The sequence below is a fragment of the Neoarius graeffei genome, chromosome 25 (assembly GCF_027579695.1).
Source record: "Neoarius graeffei isolate fNeoGra1 chromosome 25, fNeoGra1.pri, whole genome shotgun sequence".
Taxonomy (NCBI): Eukaryota; Metazoa; Chordata; class Actinopteri; order Siluriformes; family Ariidae; genus Neoarius; species Neoarius graeffei.
The window spans coordinates 32646942-32670957 of record NC_083593.1 but is presented as its reverse complement, the minus strand read 5'-3'; the positions used below and the strand labels follow the sequence as shown (position 1 = coordinate 32670957).

At 40.2% G+C, this 24016-nt stretch overlaps 1 protein-coding gene across 2 annotated transcripts in view; it reads left to right on the top strand.

Moving 5' to 3' along the window:
• Nucleotides 1-24016, top strand: part of cadm2a (cell adhesion molecule 2a) — a 901104-nt gene that overhangs the window by 871187 nt on the left and 5901 nt on the right. The window contains exon 9 of one of the 2 annotated variants that reach the window (XM_060908168.1): nt 390-458. In XM_060908168.1, the coding sequence (XP_060764151.1) occupies nt 390-458 (69 nt within the window). Of the gene's footprint in view, nt 1-344; nt 459-24016 lie in introns of both variants that reach the window. The other variant, XM_060908167.1, reaches the window with a different exon arrangement.

Below are 24016 nucleotides of genomic sequence, written 5' to 3'. Positions count from 1 at the left end.
TTCTGCTATCTGTCATCATTTCTGAACTATTTTCTCTCAGATTTCTGCACAGTTCAGTTTTCCCCAATCCTATGCTTTGACATGTTTCATAGCATATTAAACTTGTGAGATTTAATGAATGTTAGTTCAGGAATTATTTTTGAGATAATTGCTTCACAGTTTATCCATCATTAGTGTTATGCATTCCATTTTAATTTGCATCATGTACTGTATTCAAGATGAAATTTTTCTGTTGTGTATGTTCCGTTGTTTTGTTGATGTTTTGTTTTTGTTTTGTTTTTTGTTTTATGTGTTTTATGTCTGCGTCTGTCCCTGTGTATTTGTTTGCATGTCCCATTGACCAGATGCCCTCACTACACCCTGTCCATCCACAACTCCTCCCCCTGTAGCCATCCTCCCAGACACCACAGATGCATTAGGCGTCAAGCAGTCCGACTCTGCAGTCACCGGTCAGAGAGGTACAGTAACCCCACTGCCCTTTCACCACTTCCTCTTTCTCGCACACACCCCTGTCTCTGATTTTTCTAATTCCCACCAGTCCTATGTTGTCTTCTTTTTTTAGGCTCTAAAGTCTATTACCTACCTTTTGCTACGTGTTTGTGTTAATCTGTCTTGTCCTGCCTCCATCTTGGTGTTCTTTGCCTCAGTTTTTTCCTGTTATGTGGAGCGCTGTGTTGACATTCAGCTCTTTTAGACAACAGGTTTGCAATATGTGTGTACCATGTGTACCAGTCATTCTGCATCACATAATATTTACATCCACAGGATGGTACTGGAAATGGAATGATAGTGTGTTGATGGCTCCAAAATCGCAACAGTAGCAAGGGTAAAACACAGAGAGGCACAATATTTCCAAATTAGAGAGCAAATCCAAAGCGCAAACAATAGGCAACACAAAGATAAATGCATAGTGATGGCAATTAGGGTAAAAATAATTCACAATTTACACAAATGCTGCATTTGGCAAGACTTCACAATGCTGTATTGCAATTATTAGAGATGCTTCTTGCTTCTTTAACTGCCTCTCCTCCCCATCTTTGCGTCTCAGTGCCACTCTGCAAGGGAGCAAGGAAAGCAAAAAAAAACTTTTATCCAAAGATTTTTTTGTTGTTTGTACCTACTGCTTAGCAGATGTGAACCATTATTATTAAAGCTGGGACTATCTCAGCCAAAACTTAGCCAGACACATCAAAAACGCAACAAGGCAAAGGATTTTGCAAGGAATTCGTGGCAGGGTGCCAGGTAGCACCGCTGTGTGTATAACCCCGATTCCAAAAAAGTTGGGACAAAGTACAAATTGTAAATAAAAACGGAATGCAATAATTTACAAATCTCAAAAACTAATATTGTATTCACAATAGAACATAGACAACATATCAAATGTCGAAAGTGAAACATTTTGAAATGTCATTCCAAATATTGGCTCATTTGAAATTTCATGACAGCAACACATCTCAAAAAAGTTGGGACAGGGGCAATAAGAGGCTGGAAAAGTTAAAGGTACAAAAAAGGAACAGCTGGAGGACCAAATTGCAACTCATTAGGTCAATTGGCAATAGGTCATTAACATGACTGGGTATAAAAAGAGCATCTTGGAGTGGCAGCGGCTCTCAGAAGTAAAGATGGGAAGAGGATCACCAATCCCCCTAATTTTGCGCCGACAAATAGTGGAGCAATATCAGAAAGGAGTTCGACAGTGTACACTGTAAAATATAATAAGTTGACTTTACTTAAAAAAAATATGCAAAGTCATTGCCTCAAAAAAAGTCATTTATGTTGATTTAGATAAATTAGATTGGGTTAACTTATTTATTGTGAGTTTGCAGTACTCATCTTATATAATTTTGATTACATTAACTTATTTATTTTAAGTTTACAGTACTCAAATCAATGGCTTTCAGATATCTTTTTTCATAAATTTAACTTAATATTCATGAATTCCATTGATTTGAGTACTGTAAACTTAAAATAAATAAGTTAATGTAATCAAAATTATATAAGATGAGTACTGCAAACTCACAATAAATAAGTTAATGTAATCAAATTAATATAAGTTTATGTGAGTACTGCAAACTCAAAATAAATAAGTTAATGTAATCAAACTAATCTAAGTTAATTTGAGTACTGCAAACTCACAAAAAATAAGTTAACCCAATCTAATTTATCTAAATCAACATAAATGACTTTTTTTGAGGCAACGACTTTGCATATTTTTTTAAGTAAAGTCAACTTATTATATTTTACAGTGTAAAATTGCAAAGAGTTTGAACATATCATCATCTACAGTGCATAATATCATCAAAAGATTCAGAGAATCTGGAAGAATCTCTGTGCGTAAGGGTCAAGGCTGGAAAACCATACTGGGTGCACGTGATCTTCGGGCCCTTAGACGGCACTGCATCACATACAGGCATGCTTCTGTATTGGAAATCACAAAATGGGCTCAGGAATATTTCCAGAGAACATTATCTGTGAACACAATTCACCTTGCCATCCGCCGTTGCCAGCTAAAACTCTATAGTTCGAAGAAGAAGCCGTATCTAAACATGATCCAGAAGCGCAGACGTCTTCTCTGGGCCAAGGCTCATTTAAAATGGAATGTGGCAAAGTGGAAAACTGTTCTGTGGTCAGACGAATCAAAATTTGAAGTTCTTTATGGAAATCAGGGACGCCGTGTCATTCAGACTAAAGAGGAGAAGGACGACCCAAGTTGTTATCAGTGCTCAGTTCAGAAGCCTGCATCTCTGATGGTATGGGGTTGCATTAGTGCGTGTGGCATGGGCAGCTTACACATCTGGAAAGACACCATCAATGCTGAAAGGTATATCCAGGTTCTAGAGCAACATATGCTCCCATCCAGATGACGTCTCTTTCAGGGAAGACCTTGCATTTTCCAACATGACAATGCCAAACCACATACTGCATCAATTACAGCATCATGGCTACATAGAAGAAGGGTCCGGGTACTGAACTGGCCAGCCTGCAGTCCAGATCTTTCACCCATAGAAAACATTTGGCGCATCATAAAATGGAAGATAAGACAAAAAAGACCTAAGACAGTTGAGCAACTAGAATCCTACATTAGACAAGAATGGGTTAACATTCCTATCCCTAAACTTAAGCAACTTGTCTCCTCAGTCCCCAGACGTTTACAGACTATTGTAAAGAGAAAAGGGGATGTCTCACAGTGGTAAACACGGCCTTGTCCCAACTTTTTTGAGATGTGTTGTTGTCATGAAATTTAAAATCACCAAATTTTTCTCTTTAAATGATACATTTTCTCAGTTTAAACATTTGATATGTCATCTATGTTCTATTCTGAATAAAATATGGAATTTTGAAACTTCCACATCATTGCATTCCATTTTTATTTACAATTTGCACTTTGTCCCAACTTTTTTGGAATCGGAGTTGTAGTTGTTGATGTTGATTTTTAAAAGTAACGAAGTAAATTACATAGGGAAATGCATACATAAGTCTGAGTGACAAATACTGTGGTGAGCGTGCGTGGAAGAAGAGTCTGATGACAGAAATCTTAGTTTCTCGGTTAGCCTGTGCTACTTGCACTGTGCTACTTAAGAGCACTGGCTTGACTGCTTTATTAGCATTCGCTAACACTACTGATGAACACTACACCAGCTGGAAGGTTACTTCACTGACGGCGCCAACTTGCGGTTAAGCTCACATTGGCCTTTGAGAAAGCCAAGAGCGATCAATTTTTGGTCCCTCCCACTATAAATCAAAATTTGATTGGTTAATTCATCTGTCACTTCCTATATAAACATACACTGCCATGGCCTTCTGTCCCAGCAATGAAGTCCTAACCAATGAGTGAGCCAGTGCTAAACTCTTCTCAGCCTAGAGACAAAAAAAAAAAAACCTTATTGGATAACTCTATTTTAATGTTTTCAGGATTGTAACCCTTTCATTTCTGAAACAAATTTGATAGAAAATGAGGCCAAATTAGAATTAGAAGAGAATAATTATAATGAAATTATGAAAGAATGAAAGAAATTAAATGTAATATTTGAAATGCTGATATGTTTGGGCCTTCTCTGAAGACCTAGAAGGCCCTGATGGTTCCCCTCTGCTACTTAGTTAATAAAGAATATTAATTTAGTATTTGTGTTTCATATTGTTGTATCATTTTGTGAAATTATTTGGGAGAAATGGGGGATGTCACGCTCTATAACAAAAATGCACTGTATCGGTGCATCCTCAGTCTAGAAGCCGTCCTTGCTCCTTGATTTATCCGACTAAAGCTTAAAGATGGTGGACAACAAATTGATTTCTGAGTCACAGGCTGAAGGAAGTTGGATCAAGAAATCAAGTGCATAGCAGTTAGAGTTTTGGAAAACACTCTAGGCTTTATATGCTCTCAAAACAGGACGTAACCAGGAAAAGGTAATCTAGAACTCTTAGGAGGGAGACTTCTGCTGGTAGGGAGGTATAATAACACAGGCTGGGGTGACACATACTCTTATAGATGACTTGCAACCACGTGATCAAAATGTGCTACGTCATGAGCATCCACCATGATGGTGGATATACAAAGCAACTAGGATGGCAGCCACTGAAGCGTGTCTGTAAACAACGCTGAATTTTCTCAGTATTACCACAATTTGAATGGTCGAGTGAAGATTCAATACAAAGAGAAGATAGATAGGTGTTGTTCTGACCCATATTATTTTAAAAAGTCAGCCTTTTCTGAAAATAAGACGATTCTACCAACCATCGAGTCCCTAGAGATCACGTTCTATCTGGTTTGGCTGCCGAAGAATCAAGTCTGACTTTGGACGAAACGTAGCCCATTTTCTGAGTGGGTGACTAGTCTGGATTGTTTCTAATGTGTAATTTTGCTGGTGCTTCTAGGAGAACGCTCAACAAGAGAGCACTCATTTTATAGCAAAATTCTAGCAACACAAAATAAAATTCTTCCATGATATTACTGAGAAAGCTTTTGAATCTCACCTGAGATAAAATGATTACTGGAAACACGAGCTGTTTTGGTTTTAGCCTCTGTTAGATCAGTCCTGCCGATGTTGTTCAGCCGTGCTTGTCTCCTCTCCGTACTAAGCCTCAGAGTTTCCTCGCCCTCTTTCCGAATCACAGATGGAATTCTGAAAAATCGGAATGTGCCACAGTCACGAATACTGTTGTGACCACAACTATTTTCAGCACAAAGATATGGCATAGCTAAAAGAATGCTTAAAGCAGTGGAAAAACAAAGAGAGCTGTGCACGTGTGACTATGTTTTGTATGGAATGTCGCTTGACTCACATTTGTATATCCACCAACATGGCCGACATCTGGGTTTCTATTTTGCTTTGACGTCACTTGTAAGTCAAGGATACCTGTCCAAACTATCTCTCTTACAATGCTCACTTTTGGCTTCCAGCTTCTCTGATATGTAGAAATACGTAACAGAACTTGTATCAATGCGCAGAAAAAAAAATCTCAATGGTATCTCATTATTTTGTTTTTTTTACTATTTTAAGCTTAATATATTCTGTATATAGTTTCATGTGATTTATAACAGATATTACATGTTCTCCCTTTGGCCTCTGCCTAAGGTTATTTGAAAGTCTTCCTATTTATTGAGCTGCACAAGAGGCTCAGTGCAGCAAGCAGAATGGCATCCAGCTAACCCTGAAACTCTGCGGGTTTGGCAGCTGGTTTGCATCAGACTGTGGACACGCACTGAGAGAAATTCCTTACGGCAACTGATATTGCATCATTTCACTCGAAACTATCTGTCTCTCTGCTGTTGTCATGTTAAGCAGAAGTTCTTTTTACTTAAAGAAGATCCTTCTCAGGCATGTTATACCATTTGAGCCATTTCATTCAGTCTACCAGTCTCTAGCCTGCATAGCCAAGCAGCCCTTTATAGCTGCTGTACCATAAAAGGTCTAGAGTGTTAACTGCACTTATTTCCCTTGGTGCATTAGCCGCCCATCTCAGCGTCTGCGATCAATGGTGGGATTTCAGCAGCGGGCAGTCGGGCTTAATGAGCATAATAACTCTTCCGCACAGAAGCGCCGAGCCCAAACGATGTCATCAGAGCAGCTCTCATCCGCGTTAAATCTGCCAAATGCATTTTTATGGCTTGCAAATTAGCCGTGACCTTATGAAGCTGAAAGGTTGAATAAAGTTCTTGGGTTTCAGGAAATTTTTAAAAATATTTACAGCTCACTTTTCACAATCAGTGCGTGTCCGCCCTATCGCACACCCCCACTGTGTTATCATCCCACTGAGGCACTTCCACAGACATAGTGATTGGTCATGCCTTTTGTCTCAGGGTGGGCAAAAGACAAAGCACAAATCCATCTCATTCAGGGAGGGCAGGCTTCGGGCTCATTAGGCAGGGACATAATAGGGTAGAAAATATGGGAGGAAAACAAAGCACAATCCAAAAGCTGTGTAATTGCAACACAACTTTATTTCAAGTTGCCAAATTTGGTGCTAGATTTTTTTTTTTTTGCCATGCAATGTCCCCCCCCTTCTGGATGGCATACGGTACTTTGCAGGAGTCCAGGCACCTTATTATTATTATTATTATTATCTCATCTCATCTCATTATCTCAAGCCGCTTTATCCTTCTACAGGGTCACAGGCAAGCTGGAGCCTATCCCAGCTGACTACGGGCGAAAGGCGGGGTACACCCTGGACAAGTCGCCAGGTCATCACAGGGCTGACACATAGACACAGACAACCATTCACACTCACATTCACACCTACGGTCAATTTAGAGTCACCAGTTAACCTAACCTGCATGTCTTTGGACTGTGGGGGAAACCGGAGCACCCGGAGGAAACCCATGCGGACACGGGGAGAACATGCAAACTCCGCACAGAAAGGCCCTCGCCGGCCCCGGGGCTCGAACCCAGGACCTTCTTGCTGTGAGGCGACAGCGCTAACCACTACACCACCGTGCCGCCATTATTATTATTATTATTATTATTATTATTATGTACAAACTCTTGCTATAGATTTTTATTTTATGACTTCTGCATTATGGAACCAGTACAAAACCACTTTAGATTTCCAAACATAGTTTTCCAGTACAAAATTAAACGTTACAGAAAAATTTTGTATGTCAGTAAAGAAAGCAGAATATTACAGAACAGACCACTTTTCAGACAAAAACATAATGAAGTTATAATGGGTTTTGCTGCAAAATTAAGAAGCGAGCGTGACAGTCAAAGTGTCCAGAAGAACTGTGGCTGGTTCTGCAAGATGCTCAGTAAAACCTACAGCTCATTTCCTTATAAAACTGCACTCATTGTACCTGAGACTACTTTTTTTTAAGCAAAGGGTCGTCTCACACCAAACATTGACTTTTTTCATGCATTACTGCTTACTGATCTTTATGGTATTTTTTTTTACGTAAAAACATTTACTTTCATTATTTCTGAAGGTATCTTTGCTCTACAGCAGTTCATTGCATGTGCCTAAGACTTTAGCACAGTACTATAGCTATAAGGAAGAGCTTATGAAACTGCAGTACAAGTATTTTTAGCTATTTACAGTCTGTATGCAATAGCAAAGTGACAGTTCTATGCAAACAGAGCGCTTTAATAATAGGACTTATTTCTTTTGTTAACAGGGGCAGTGCCAGAGATTTTCTTTTGTTTGTGCTATGGGATTGCTTGACTTTTCAGTGAGGGTGCTCTGAAATTTAGGGTTTCCCATTGTGCCGGTTTCCCATTGTGACACAGTTTAATTATCTCTGCCAGGGAGGTTATGCTTTCGGTCTGTTTGTTTGTTTGTAAGCAGGATTATGCAAAAACTATCAGCCTGATTTTCATGAAACTTGGTGAAAAAGTGTAATTTGGGCAAAAGAAGAAACCATTCAATTTTGAAGAGGATTCAACTCGCAGGGCAGCTTGATTAATTTATTTCACTTTCACTAACGTTGCAGCATTTGGCCTTGCTGGAGGTCTGAGCTTTCTGACTGCCCTTCTAATTTCACACACACTCACACACATACACAGTCCCTGCTCAGTTACAATGCTACTCTGTGTTAAACTCAAGGCGAGATACTTAGTTCACTGGATAGGGATGTAAGGTTCAGAGTGCTGCTTACGTAAACACACCTCTGAATATAAAATTTCACACAATTATGTCATGGCCAGGGCTTGCACACAAGGAGCAGCGCCAGACACAGAGGTCTGTGCACATTTCAGCCTCAGGTTCTGAGATCATAAACTCATGTTATCAGGTTCCAACATCTCAACTAATGAATCAACAGTATTCCGTTCCATAGACCTAATGTTATAAAAATGAGCATTACACAGAGATAACTACGGTATAAGGAACCAGAATTTGTGCCTCAACTGCCAAACACATTAAATTTATCATTCACAGAGGAAAAACATCATACACTTACCATTCGATATCTTAATAACAAAACAATGTGTTTGTTGATTGAGTCGCCACACATGGACGTTTATGAATTTAAGTCAAGTCAAGTTTATTTTTATAGCACTTTTAACAGTAGACATTGTCGTAAAGCAGCTTTACAGAATTTGAACGACTTTAAACATGAGCTAATTTTATCCCTAATCTATCGCCAATGAGCAAGCCTGTGGAGACGGTGGTAAGGAAAAACTCCCTCAGACAGCATGAGGAAGAAACCTCGAGAGGAACCAGACTCAAAAGGGAACCCATCCTCATTTGGGTGATAACAGACAACGTGATTATAACATTTTTAACAGTTTTAACATGAAGTCAGTTTCGTTGATGTTATAAACTCTTCATTGATGGAAACTTGAGTGCAAAACTGTTCATGACAACTGCAGTCCTAAAGTTAGCAAGTCAACTGTAGTCCTTAGCCATAAAAGCATTACCGTAAGCGTCCAGAGCATCTTCCAAGTGTGACTTTCAACTGTCCATATGGGGCCGTCCTCCACAGGAGCGATGTGATGAGACTCCGACCAGACGTAGGGCATAAAGCGGCTAGAGATAATGAGATGAGATGAAAAGATCCATTGTGATATTACTAATGCATCACGAATGCTAATTTACAAAAAAAAAAGTGTTCTGGCTAACAGGACGTGAAATTAAGGTCAAAGGTTCAATGTGTGCTGCGCTGAATCAGATCACCTGTGTTGGCTTTCTGTTTTTTAGTCTAAAAATAATCAATAATCAGTTTGTTTTATTAATGTATTTGTTTATTTTTCAAATTACACATTTTAGTATTCCCACATTAAAAATTCTTAGCAAACCATAGACATTTCTTGGGGGTGCTAAGGAGGTGTTATGGCTATTCCAGGGGACGCTACAACACCCCCAAGCCCCTTCCTGGTGCAGCCCATGTTTGTTAACCTCATCAATCTACCATTCTGCTGGCAAATAAAATCCCAATTGCCTTTAAATAATTGCTGCTTCAAATTTTAGCGTGAAAAGGATGTAATTTGTTCCCTGTGCAACTACAGACTTTGGGCTGATTCGAGAGCGCCAGTGGGTCATCAGATTGCTGTGTAAATTTGAATGGAGTTCATCCTGCTGCCTGGTGCATTGGTTGTTATTTTACTTTGTGTATATTGTACAGTCATGCGAAAAAGAAAGTACACCCTCTTTCAAGTCCAGGTTTTAAGTGTCAGGACATAATAAAAAATCATCTGGTCTTTACCAGGTCTTAAAATTAGGCAAATACAACCTCAGATGACCAATAACACATGACATATTCACCCTGTCATTACTTATTTAACACAAAATAAGCCAAAAATGCAGTAGCAGTGTGTGAAAAATTAAGTACACCCTTACTGCTTCCATAGAAATTATGAAGGCAATTAGCAGCCAGGTGTTGCTGATCAAATGAATTTGATTAATTGATCATCAGCCAGTGTGGCCACCTCTTGAAAAGCAGAAGTTTTGGCAGTTTGCTGGTCTGGAGCACTCGGGTGTATGTTAACACAATGCCAAGGAGGAAAGATATCAGCAATGATCTTAGGCCCTGTCCACACGGCAATGGATTCAGGTGAATCCGATACAATTGTTTATCGTTTCGGCCTGGCGTCCACACGGCACCGGCATTTTGGGTGCCCCAAAACGCAATCTTTTGAGAACGGGTTCCAGAGTGGAAAGATCTGGCAACGTTGCCGTTGCAAAGTCGTCTGGATGAGTAGAACGGATTTGTTTACGATGATGTCACAACCACATGACTGTGAGTGCTTCACGCCGGGTAGAAGTGTAACGAACTCGATGCGAGTTGTCAACAAATCCTATAACTTGGTTCATGAAACGCGCTTATAAAATATTTTCACTGTGAATATTTATTGTGTAATGGTGCAAAGCGAGAGAGAGAGAGAGAGAGAGAGAGAGAGAGAGAGAGAATAGCCCTTAAGGCAGAGTCAATCCCGCCAGCAAAAATAGGGAAAAAAAGGAGCGATCTCACCTCTTCAGATGTTGGTTTAAGTCCTACAATACATTCCTCAAAAAGGGCGTAGAAGAACAAATTAATCCATCAATGTGTAGCATTCAATTTATTCCGGACCATTAAAGACGCCGCCTTCCGCGTAGAATCATACGTCATCCTCGCCGCCATATTGGATGGGTCAAAGCGGAGAATAAAGATGCCTCATTCATGTGCTGCGTTTAACTGTACCAACAGGTTTACCGTTCAAACAAGATCACATGGGATTACCTTTCACAGGTGAGACTGGAAAAATACTTTTCATTGTATTTGGTCATTATAATGTAATTTTACGAACAGATTTTTCTGACTTTGTGGCTAATATGAAGTCTTGCGCATAATAGTTTATGCGCATGCGTCCTTACTTCTTCTATTGTTCTGGTGTCTCCAAAGGGACCGTCTTACAGCGCCCCTAGAGGTGTGGCATGTGTATTGCATCGTTTTCAGCAAGCGTTGCATTGCCATATGGACCTGATGTTTTACTTATCGTTGTCCATTTGGACGCGATATTTTTTTAAATAACATCTCGTTGCCGTTGTCGTGTGGATGTAGCCTTAGAGAAGCAATTGTTGCTGCACATCAGTCTGGGAAGGGTTATAAGGCCATTTCCAAACAATTTGAAATCCATCATTCTACTGTGAGGAAGATTATTCAGAAGTGGAAACCATTCAAGACAGTTGCCAATCTTCCCAGGAGTGGACGTCTCAGCAAATTTACTCCAAGGTCAGACTGTGCAATGCTCAGAGAAATTGCAAAAAACCCAAGAACTACATCTAGTACCCTACAGGCCACAGTTAGCATGTTAAATGTTAAAGTTCATGACAGTACAATTAGAAAAAGGCTGTGCAAGTATGGCTTGTTTGGAAGGGTTGCCAGAAGAAAGCCTCTTCTATCTAAAAAGAACATGGCAGCATGGCTTAGGTTTGCAAAGATGCATCTGAACAAGCCACAAACCTTCTGGAACAATGTCCTTTGGACAGATGAGACCAAAGTGGAAATGTTTGGCCAAAATGCACAGCGCAGTATTTGGTGAAAACCAAACACAGCATATCAGCACAAACACATATCAACCATCAAGCACGGTGGTGGAGGGGTGATGATTTGGGCTTGTTTTGCATCTACAGGGCCTGGGCACCTTGCAGTCATTCAGTGCATTTACATGCACATCCAAATTGAGCTACTGTCGGTAATCGAGCCAAGGGTCCCAGCAGGGGTGCCAGAGAAATCCAATCCTACATGCACACAAGGAAATCGAGCTATTGTGTGAGGTACATTGTGCACCCGAGCCACAGGTGGCGCTACACGCTCCATTATGTTGGTACACTTCCGGTTGTCGTCATGAAGAAGAGCTATTCAAGAGTATAAACAAAGTTATCAGTTCCGTGTTCACAAGAAGAACGATGACGAGGACAGCAACATCGATATATATATCGAATATATATATATATATATATATATATATATATATATATATATATATATATATATTCAACTCCTTAAGCTGAATGAGCATGAACTCTATCTCCTCATTGCTCCAGAAGTGCATGTTTCTACTACTGTTGTCATGCCGACCGAGGCTGTTGTGTTTCCTGCTTGTGGTCTCGTCACTTCCGGAAGGGGCAGTGCTGAAGTAAGTAGCTCGACTACGTAGCTCGATAGGGTTTACATGCACTAAGTAGCTCGGCTACAATCACATAATCTAGGTTGCGTAGCTCGATTACGAGAAATCCAGTTTGGTTCGATTTCAGCCGAGCTAAGGTGTTTCCATGGCATTTAGAACTTCGATTTCAGTCGAGCTACGGCAGAAATTCGATTTTCTCTATGTCCATGTAAACGCACTGATTGAGTCAACCACGAACTCCTCTGTATACGAAAGTATTCTAGAGGCAAATGCAAGGCCATCTGTCCAACAGCTAAAGCTTGGCCACAATTGGGTTATGTAACAGGACAATGATCCCAAGCACACCAGCAAATCTACAGCAGAATGGCTGAAAAAGAAAAGAATCAAGGTGTTGGAATGGTCAAGTCAAAGTCCAGACCTCAACCCAATTGACATGCTGTGGCAGGACCTTAAGAGAGCTGTGCATAAACAAATGCCCTCAAACATGAACGAACTGAAGCAACGTTGTAAAGAAGAGTGGGCCAAAATTCCTCCACAACAATGTAAGAGACTGATAAAATCATACAGAAAATGATTGCTCCAAGTTATTGCTGTAAAAGGTGGTTCTGCAAGCTATTGAATCATGGGGTGTACTTACTTTTTCACACATACATTCTGCAGTTTCACGTAATTTTAGTTGAATAAATAATGACATGATGGAATCTGTTGTGTGTTGCTTTACACCGGAGGTTAGATTTGCATAATTTTAGGACCTGGTACGGATCAGATGATTTTTTTTTTTGTTATGTCTTTATTGGTAAAACCATGTAACTGGAAGAGGGTGTACTTTCTTTTCACATGAATGTATATGTAAATACAACATATCATTTAAATGGTTAAATAGCTAAGCCCTTGCTCTCTTTAAAGGGAAAATTACATAAAAATATGAATAAAGTAGTTTTGTGGGCTTTTTTTTCATCCACATTGTCCTATTTGCTGTTAAAAATGACTTAAAGTTTATTATTTTGGATTTTGGCCAATCGTAACTAAAAATATACAGAATGGTATGAAGTAGAGACAGACTCTGATTTCTATCTCACCCAGACTGGAGATACAGTAGTGAAGTGGCCCTAGATTTTTTTTGTGCACTGAGGCTAATTGATTTCAATACATTTGGTTGAAACATCAACAACATGTCATCAATAGTGACTGAGAAGGCACATCTGAAAAACAGTAACAGCGGTAGCAGGTTTGAGAAACATGAACTAGGTAGATTACTTTCCCAGGCACTGATTTTTGAAAATGACTTTGGAGAAACTAGAAATAAATATGCTAAGTAAACATTGTCCAATCAAAGTAAAAATTACAGATACTACAGAACCTGGGATGACTCGGACGCATAGGTTTTCCTTTTACAATACTTGCTATTTGGAAGACAAACAGCTTGATTACAGACTTAACTGTAAAGTCAACCCTAGCAGTACACACACACACACACACACACACACACACACATATACTATACACTCACCAGCCACTTTAATAGAAACTTGTTCTTGATTCTAAGATTCCTGTTCTTGGCTGGCAGGAGTGAAACCCAATGTGGTCTTCTGTTATTCTATGCTGAGATGCTTTTCTGCTCACCATGGTTGTAAAGAGTTGCTATGACTTGCTATATCCTTCCTGGCAGCTTGAACCAATCTGGCCATTCTCCTCTGACCTCTCTTATCAACAAGGCATTTGTTTCCACCCACAGAACTGTCACTCACTAAATGTTTTTCTTGTTTCTCGCACCATTCTGTGTAAACTCTAGAAACTGTTGGTGTGAAAACCCCAGGAGATCGCCAGTTTCTGAAATCCTCAAACCAGTCCATCTGGCACCAACACCCATGCTACAGTGAAAGTCACAGAGATCACAAATTTTCCATTGTGATGTTTGAAGTGAACATTAAAGGAGAACTGAAGGCAACTTTTTATTATCAAAATTCTATTTATCTCATTTTATTAAATATAGGAATGCATTTTTGATAGCTATTTTGTCACTGCTATAGCAAGTTATGAGTGTTTGAAATATGCTATGTAATATATCAGTCCATATGTCAAAGCAATGGCCATAAACAAGATTCTTTGAGACCTGTGCGAGACATCGTAGGACGGAAGTAAAACGTACAGCGGAAATCAAAGTGATTTCTGCCAATGTTGTCAAAAGACGTGCACGCCCTCTTTCAAATGCTGATGTGATCAAGCCGGAAATTTTGTTTGTTTTGATAACAATCAGGAAAGTTTGGAAAAAGTAGGCAGTAATCGTCATTTAAACTCGTTTTTGTGCAATATTTCGTTTGGGAAACAGTTTTCAAAATGGTGGCATTGACACCTGGCTGACACTTCATGTTTTGAAGTCTTGCACAAGTCTCGTGAAGATCACGCGGCTAAACGATGCCTGACGTGGACCAAATGAACTAAATTCAACATGGCTAAAAACCGAATAGGTCAATAAGTATAATATTTAATTGCAGTTAGTTGCCAATACGAGTCACGATATAAGGTTACTAAAACCGAAAACGTAATTGAATAACACGTTAATTAAGAAATAAAGCAAGTTTAAATATGACTTCAGTTCCCCTTTAACTGAAGCTCTTGATTTGTATCTGCATGATTTTATGCATTGTGCTGCTGTCAAGGGACTGGCTTCTTAGCGAACTGTATAAAACGGCAGGTGTACAAGTGTTCCTAATAAAGTGGCCGGTGAGTGTACATACACCAGGGGGCAATTTATCATACTCACAGAGGTGAAAGGAAACCAGAAGAAACTCACACAGACTCAAGGAGAACATGCACAGAACCTCCGCACAGACAATAACCCAAGCTCTGGACCAAACCAAGGACCTGGGGACAAAACCGCTGCACCACCATGCCATTTCTTATTAAGAAATGTAAAAATTACAGGCTATGGTAGAGAAAACCCCATCAGTCAAAGTGACCTGAGACTGACAGGAGGAATTTTGTTGGTGTTATGCTGATGCAGTTTTCAGACATTAATGTTGGGCTTCAGTGATTAAATCAAACAGTTTCCGCATGGTCAGTGTTCCATCTCCAAATAAGGCTGAAACATATGCATGTTCATGCACTGAGCAGATATTCAGTGAGCACACAGCATGCATGCTCAACAGGGGTGTAATGGGCTGACAGCAGCAGGTTGGACATGCCCTTGTTCATGGGCTCTGCTCCCAGTGAGACGCAAATAAATGAGGAATCCTCCGAGCACCATTTGCAAGTTCAAGCGTTTTGTTCCTCAGTGGCTGGCAGAATGGCTCACCTTGGAGAGCTTTGCTCATCCAATTAGGACTCTACATGGTGCCTTGTCCTCCTTTTCTCTGCTATCTCTAGAGCTCAGGTGAGCACGAAATATTGCACAAAAACGAGTTTAAATGACGATTACTGCCTACTTTTTTCAAACTTTCCTGATTGCTATCAATATCATGCATATGGTGTCCTGTACAGAGGTCCTGTGCTGACTGGTCAGTGAGACTTTGCACTCAGTCTGCAGCTTAAACACAAGCAGCTTTGACTTCACTCTGTGGATTTGAGTGATTTCTCAGAGTGAACAGGCTTCCTAAAGAAAATAAGAGAGGTCAAGTAACTCAGAGTACACCTTTGAAAATGTAATGCTTTTATCCTCAGTAAGGAATTAAGGATTTTTAGCTGTGTATTGATTTAGTTGAGTTTTCCACTGTTCTTGACAGAAGGGCAGAATAAAGTGGCACAGTGGGGGGAAAAACGGCTCCTCCGAGGTTCCATAAAAGGACAATGCAAAAAAAAAACAGCTTTGTTTCAAAATATGTAAGGCACAGTTGGCTGCCGTGTCTCTCCAGGGAAGATTATTATGGAGACAGCCATACTGAATGCTGTGTCTGCCCATTGTTCCAAACGCAGTGGAGCACAAGGGGAATTAAAATGTAATGCAAAGGTCTTTGCAAAATCCTACAGTATACTTACTGATGACCTCCCAGATTAAGTCACATAGTTCTAAGAATTATAGCCACAATTTAAATAGACAAAGGATGAAAAAGAGAAATCGTTAAAACTTACAGCTGAATAGAAATTAGGACATAGTCCTTCCATCCATTATGTTTTAACAGCAGGAGTCAATTTAAGTCATTGTCTGGAATGAACCCAACATTTTCAACCTTAATTTCGTCAGTGTGTCATCTTGTTTGGAATTTGACAATGTCGTTTTATTTAAAAGTGATGATTTAATGTTTCTTTGGACCTTTCCTGTCTTATCATTCTAATAACCAGGATCTTAAAGATATCATTTTATAAGGAATAGAGATTGATGAGATAGTGTCTGGGGCTGATTTTTTTTTCTGACAGTAGATTGACACCAGCTATCACTGACAGTCATGCCGAGTGATTACATTGGTTAAAACACCCCCAGACTAGAATCATAAAGATAGCATTTGGTGTTTGGTGCTAGGTTAAAACATTTTTTCAAATTCTTTTTAGATTATGCATGATTTTTAAAGACTATAAACTATGATGAAGATCTAATTAAAGCAGCTAGAGGGACAGCATGGTCCCTGATGCATGTATTCATTTTAAAATCAATGTCTGATTTTCTCTGACATGTAAATCACTCCAGTGACTAGCACTAGTTTATTTTTCTCTGTGTTCATATCCGTCGGTCTTTCATTTTATTTGGGGGAGTGGATAAAGAGTGTATGATCTCAGATTCCTCAGATGTTAAATCCCTCTGATGACTCACATGTTAGTGTGGAATACAAATAACATCCCGTAGGCCTCTTCGATCCCAGTGTTACCTCTTCACATTAAATACACACTGTCAAACCTCCACCAAAAATTGGACATAATGAGTTGATTAAATGCACGTCTACTAATTTCTTCTGTCCTCTCTTGTTTCTTCTGAAATGTCAGTCTACTTTTGTTTATTTTATTTATTTATTCCAGTGATACACTGCATGTTTGTCTTCAACGGGCATGGCATGAGGGAGTACATATCCATGGGCTGTTTGATAATAATTATGTACTGTATGTTTCATCACTATTACCTATTTGAACGCGGGGGAAAAAATACATGCAAAAGTAACTCAGTACGATAGAGAAAAAAATAAAGCGTAAAATAATAGGATGGATTGGATCGATGCTATTTTATAAGCTGCCGAATAATGAGGGTGGAATCCATGTTATTAAATTGCAACAATTTATGCAGTAATATACAGTGTCTTGCAAAAGTATTCATCCCCCTTTGTGTTTGTCCTGTTTTGTAGCATTACATGCTGGAATTAAAATGAATTTTGGGGGGGTTAGCACCATTTGATTTGCATAACACGCCTGCCACTTTAAAGGTGCACATTGTTGTTTTATTGTGACACAAACAATAATTAAGATGAAAAAAAAAAAGAAATCTGGAGTGTGCACAGGTATTCAACTCCCCCTCCCCCCCCCCCCCCCCCCAAAAAAAAGTCAATACTTTGTAGAGCCACCTTTTGCTGCAATTACAGCTGCAAGTCCTTTGGGGTATGTCTCTATTAGCTTAGCACATCTAGCCACTGGGATTTTTGCCCATTCCTCAAGGCAAAACTGATCCATCTCCTTCAAGTTAGATGGGTTGCATTGGTGTACAGCAATCTTCAAGTTATGCCACAGATTCTCAATTGGATTGAGGTCTGGGCTTTGATTAGGTCATTCCAAGACATTTAAATGTTTCCTTTTAAACCGCTCCAGTGTAGCTTTAAGGCCAATTTATGCTGACAACCCAGTCCTCGCAGATGGCGTCGCAGATGGCGTCGCAGATGGCGTCTGCATAGCCCCCCCCTTTGCAGACGCTCTGCGCGCACCTCCCAAAAATTGTGACCACCGCAGAAGCCTTGCAGACAGCGTCGCAGACAAGAGGGCTCTGATTGGGCCACTCTACATCCGCTGTACACACACTTCCGCTTCCCTACTTTCCCGGTTTGGTTTGTTTTCACTACCGCCATTTTTAAAAACACGAGCGAAGATGGAGCAGCACGAAGAGCGGTTGATCGAGGAAGTGAGGAAGTACATACATCTATACGACTCCAGTTCTAGTCATTATAAGTAACCGGAGGATAAACACTCCACTAACCACACCCACCAACTACTCCTAGTGATTTTGCGACTTCGCGCCGCCTTGCGTTGTGACGGTGAATAACATCGTGCATGCCTATTACTCCCCGCTCAACGATAAATTACAACTGTCTGCGAAAAGCTATCTGCGAAAGCCTTGTCGTAAGAGCATGCAGAGGCCCTTAGCAGTATGTTTAGGGTCATTGTTCTGCTGGAACATGAAACTTCGTCCCACTCTCAAACCTCTGGCTGACTCAAACAGGTTTTCTTCCAGAATTGCCCTGTATTTAGTGCCATCTATCTTTCCTTCAGTCCTGACCAGCTTTCCTGTCCCTGCAGATGAAAAATATCCCCACAGCATGATGCTGCCACCACCATGCTTCACTGTAGGAATGGTGTTCTCAGGGTGTTGGGTTTTCGCCACACATGGCATTTCCCATGATGGCCAAAAAGATAAATTTTAGTCTCATTTTACCAGAGAATCTTCTTCCATGTGTTTGGGGAGTCTGCCACATGCTGCTGGGCAAACTCCAAATGTGTTTTCTTCAGCAATTACTTTTTTCTGGCCACTTTTCCATAAAGCCCCACTCTGTGGAGTGTCCAGCTTAAAGTGTGCTATGGACAGATACTCCCATCTCCACTGTGCACACTTTGCAGCTCCTTCAGTGTTATTTTTGGTGTCTTTGTTGCATCTCTGATTAATGCCCTCCTTGCCTGCTCTGTGAGTTTTGGTGGGCGGCCTTCTCTTGTGAAGTTTGTAGTAGTGGCATATTCTTTCCATTTTGCTATAATGGATTTAATGGTGCTCCCTGGGATATTCAAAGTTTGGGATATTTTTTATAACCCAACCCTGATCTATACTTCTCCACAACTTTGTCTCTGACCTGTTTGGAGGCTCCTTGGTTTTCATGTTGCTTGTTTAGTAGCGTTGCAGAGTCAGGGTCCTTCCAGAACAGCTTGATTTATACAGACATCATGTGACAGATCATGTGACACTTTGATTGCACACAGGTGGATCTTAATCAACTAATTTTGTGACTTATGAAGTGAATTGGTTGGACCAGCTCTTATTTAGGAGTTTCATACGAAAGGGGGTGAATATTTATGCACACTCCAGATTACTGTTTTTTTTTTCATCTTAATTATTGTTTGTGTCACAATAAAACAATGTGCACCTTTAAAGTGGTAGGCATGTTGTGTAAATCAGATGGTGCTAACCCTCCAAAAATCCATTTTAATTCCAGCTTGTAATGCAACAAAATGGGACAAACACCAAGGAGGATGAATACTTTTGCAAGACACTGTACTATTAATTATCCTATTACGTGTCTGTTTTAATGCTTTCCATCTTCTCATTCAAATACATTCATCTTTTATTTTTCACTGTAATCTTGTATCTTGCTTTTATGTTACATATTTAATTTGACATGAAAAAAACCACTGCTTTTTCAGTCTGCATTTTCTATCACAGGTGGGTTTTTTGTTTGTTTGTTTGTTTGTTTGTTTTGAAAGGCAAATGCTTGTATTTAAACCAGTGGTCTAGATGCTATTTGAAAAACCCTATCTCAACCACTTCTACTAAGTGTCCTAAAAAAAACCTAAGAAAAATCTGGCAGCCTCAGAAATATGTTTTCACATATTTCACATATATTTCACAGTTTCACATAGTTTCTTTCTGTGTAAAGTACCAGTCAAAAATTTGGACCCACTCCGCCCCCCCCTTCTCATTCATGTTTTTTTCTTATCTCATTTTATTATCTCTAGCCGCTTTATCCTGTTCTACAGGGTCGCAGGCAAGCTGGAGCCTATCCCAGCTGACTACAGGCGAAAGGCGGGGTACACCCTGGACAAGTCGCCAGGTCATCACAGGGCTGACACATAGACACAGACAACCATTCACACTCACATTCACACCTACGGTCAATTTAGAGTCACCAGTTAACCTAACCTGCATGTCTTTGGACTGTGGGGGAAACCGGAGCACCCAGAGGAAACCCACGCGGACACGGGGAGAACATGCAAACTCCGCACAGAATGGCCCTCGCCGGCCATGGGGCTCGAACCCAGACCTTCTTGCTGTGAGGTGACAGTGCTAACCACTACACCACCGTGCCGCCCCATGAAATAACATATGGAACAGATATGGAATTATGTGGTAAACAAAAAAGTGTCTAAAAAAATAAAATGTCTTTCATATTTTAGATTCTTCAAAGTAGCCCCCGTTTACCTTGATGATGCTTTACACACTATTGACATCATCTTAACCAGCTTCATGTCCAGGTCGTCACCTGGAATGCTTTTCAATTAACAGGTTTGCCTTGTCAAAAGTTAACTAGTGCAATTTCTTGCCTTTTTAATGCGTTTGAAATCAAAGAGTAAATAGTAAATAATAAAAATACAGTATATAGCCCTATTTCACAACTGTAGTAATCCATATTATGTCAACAAAAACACTCAACTAAGTAAAGAGAAACAACATCCATCATTACTTTAAGACATGAATAGCATTTTAATTAATAAAAATAAAGGGAAACCTATTGAAGTAGAAGGTGTGTCCAAAATTTTGACTAGTGCTCTATATAGACATAACTTTTGAGCTTAAATCACCAACTTAAAGCGTTGCTGCCCTAAATACTGCACTACAAACTGTTTAAAAGTGTTTATACTGTATGTGTAGTCATTTTCTAAAACAATGTATGAATCCGAGCACAGCATTCGATACAGCAGGCTTTGACTGAACTGTAGTCAGAGGGCTTTGACTCATACTGCTATCCTGCTGGGTTTATGGTCCCACAGATGGAAGCTTGTTAAATCAAATAATAATTAATCCAGATGAACTCATGAACTTCCATCCCGGTGCTTTTGTTAGTTTAGTCTCTGCTGCCCTGATATAACATTCAGATGAAAGAGTCAAACCAACACAATCCTGCTTACTGATTTACTGCATTGTGTGCACATATTTTATATAGGCAACAGCAGATATGCCAGAAATGTTAGATTTCACTTTGACTTTTGCATTGACTTTTAAACAGAGATAAGGTGGTGTTTTGACTGCATACAGCCAACCGTGTTCCTCTATACCCTTATATCGAGTAACACATCACTGGTCACCTGAGAGTTTATAGACGTGCATCAGAGTGTTGATCAGAGGGAGAATGGGAGTGTCCCTTTCTGCATGTTAATAAGAGTTTTATTGTGCTCAGGAGGTGAAGCTCTGTGGCTCAGTACTTTCTCATCAAAAACACTCGATATCTCACCTAAGGAAAGAAGATCAGCACAGGGATACTCTCACACACACACACCGCTTATTCATGTGTATACGTTTCTAACTGCAGCATTCATCCGAATGCAATGTTAATCCTGGACGACTGCACAGGTAATCCTAGATAGCACAATCCTTCCTTTTCAGGTGCTGAATTACAAAGTGGCATAAATATTTATCTTAACCTTGAACTCTCCCACTAGGAAGACAGTAAAATGGTGGCTCAGGTTCTCACCACTCTGATGTTTTGGTTCCCATTAGCATGTTTTAGTTCGCCACTGGTGTCGTCCTACTGGAATGGAAGCTTCCACATCTTTTGACATGCCATTGGTAAAGAGTCCCTGTCAGAACTTCACAGTTAAATTTATTCAACTTATAAAACATACAGTCACATAGTCATGTAGAGACAGAGAGACCTAGGACTTTCTGTGCCTGAAAAACCTTGCATGTTTTGTACAAAATTGAAGTCTAAGCATACAGTTTATTTGCAAGGTACATGGCAACATGCAAAGTCCTTTTCTCTCTTCTCTCATTACACAGTCTTTTCCATTTAGTAAAGTCATTGAACAATTAGCAATGATCAGTTTTGTGTAAAATTTGGTCTGTCTTCCAAAACCACATATAATTTTTGGGTATGCATGTAACTCAAGGTCTGTGGTTTTCCAGCACAATTGGGATACTGGCACGGCTTGACTTTTTCTCTAGACACTTAAACACTTACTTGTTAGTTCATCCAGCCAACATGCGATGAGCTTATGCCATCATGTGTTGTCCGTCGTCTGTCTGGCGTCCATCCACATTTCACAAAAATCACTTCTCTCTCAATTCTTCACTGATTTGTATTCTTTTTGGCGAGAAGGTGGGTCTGCCTGGGGTGCATATACAGTAGCTTCTACCCAAATTTGCACAATTGCAATTAATGATGAAGATATGGAGTAATTAAGCCCTAACAAGCAGTTTCCACACAAATCGCTTCTTCTCCCTCAATTCTTCACCGATTTTGATTCTTTCTGCCATGAAGGTAGGGGTACCTAGGGTGCATATAACTTCTACCCAGATTTGGGCCGGAGTGAGCTACACCGTGAATTGATGGTCTTGTTCAGCTTTTGTTGTGGAACATGTATTTTCCATTTCACTGCAGTTCACATGGCGCACAGGACCTGATCTTCCCAGACAGTCTCCTGTGCAAGTACTAATCAGGCACTTAGCGCATTAGGCGGTGCCAATCTCCATTTCCATAGCCCTCAGCCTCTTGCCTATTCCATAGCTAGGGTTACAGTGGGGGGGCTGGTCCTCTGGTAACCACGAGTGTTTGACTCCCTACTCACATCTGCATTGTGGCATGCCTCACCAGATGGTAGTAGGTACCATTTTGATAATGGTCTTTGGTATGCTCCTCCCACAGCTAGAATTCACAATCTCCCGGTCGAGAGGTGGGTGGACACGCTAACCACTAGACCAACTCGTGGTATAGAGCACATATAGTAGGTGGTAATAGGTATAGTTTGCATGATAAGCTACAGCTTTAGGAAATTGAACGTTAATGTCCGATGCATTAAAAGTGCATGTCTCAATATCGTGGCTTCATCATGTCCCATTTTTTCATGTACGTAGGCCAGAATGTTAAATGCATATGAAGGGGAGATTTGCATATAAATTTACATCAGTGTTAGACCATTATTAAACATACATTATTGAAGAATAGTATGTTCAAGAGGAAGAAGAATGCTTCGTTGCCTCCTTTTCACAGCTAAGCCAAGCCCACTATAGCTATGAATGAGATCACTGATTGGTTTAACCAGTCAGACACAGACGGACAGGTGCGGAGGTGGAGATTCATATATTAAACTAGCACATTTCCTGCTTTAACAGCCAATTCCCCTAAACAGAGCAGGACATAATGAAATGCCCTGCGTTGGTCATATCAATCTGGTCAGCTGTTGAAATTACTTTTCATATCGTTATCATCTGCTGGGCTCCACAAAGAGTTTGCCATGTCAATAGACTTGCCCCAGGAAGGCTCTCATCACGCTGGCCTCATTGGCTGCTGATATAAATAGAGCAAGCACTGAAGCTATCCAATTATGACAACCCCGAAGCATATGCACGAGGTGCTTGTCCCTATCCTCGTCACTACTGGAATATCGCTCTGAAACATGGGGATGTGAGAATGATTTTAACGCAGGTGTATGTGCCCTTGAGATGGATGTTATCTGATATGACAAAGTGGGTTTCTGTAGGTAGGAGGACATACACACTATGGACGCTATTTTACATCACAGCAGACGTTGAGGAAAGAGCTAGTAATGCCACAGCCTTCCATAGCCAAGGGTTCAAGAGAATTTGGCTCTGCACTTTGTGTAGAAGGCAGAATGTTACTATCACCTGTCAGTCAGAGTCAGAGAAGGGAACTTATTTGCAATCGCAAAAACCTTATTTGTAATTCCCTTTTCTCTCTGGTTGAATCTCATATTGTTTCAGGGATTTTTAACTGGGCACCATCACCTCTGGGGGTATTTCTGGAAAGCTGCTTCAAGACAATGTCCATAGTTAAAAGCGCTATACAAATAAAATTGAATTGACTTGAAAGTGATGCTAATCAATCATGGATGTGTGTGAGAATGCAGAA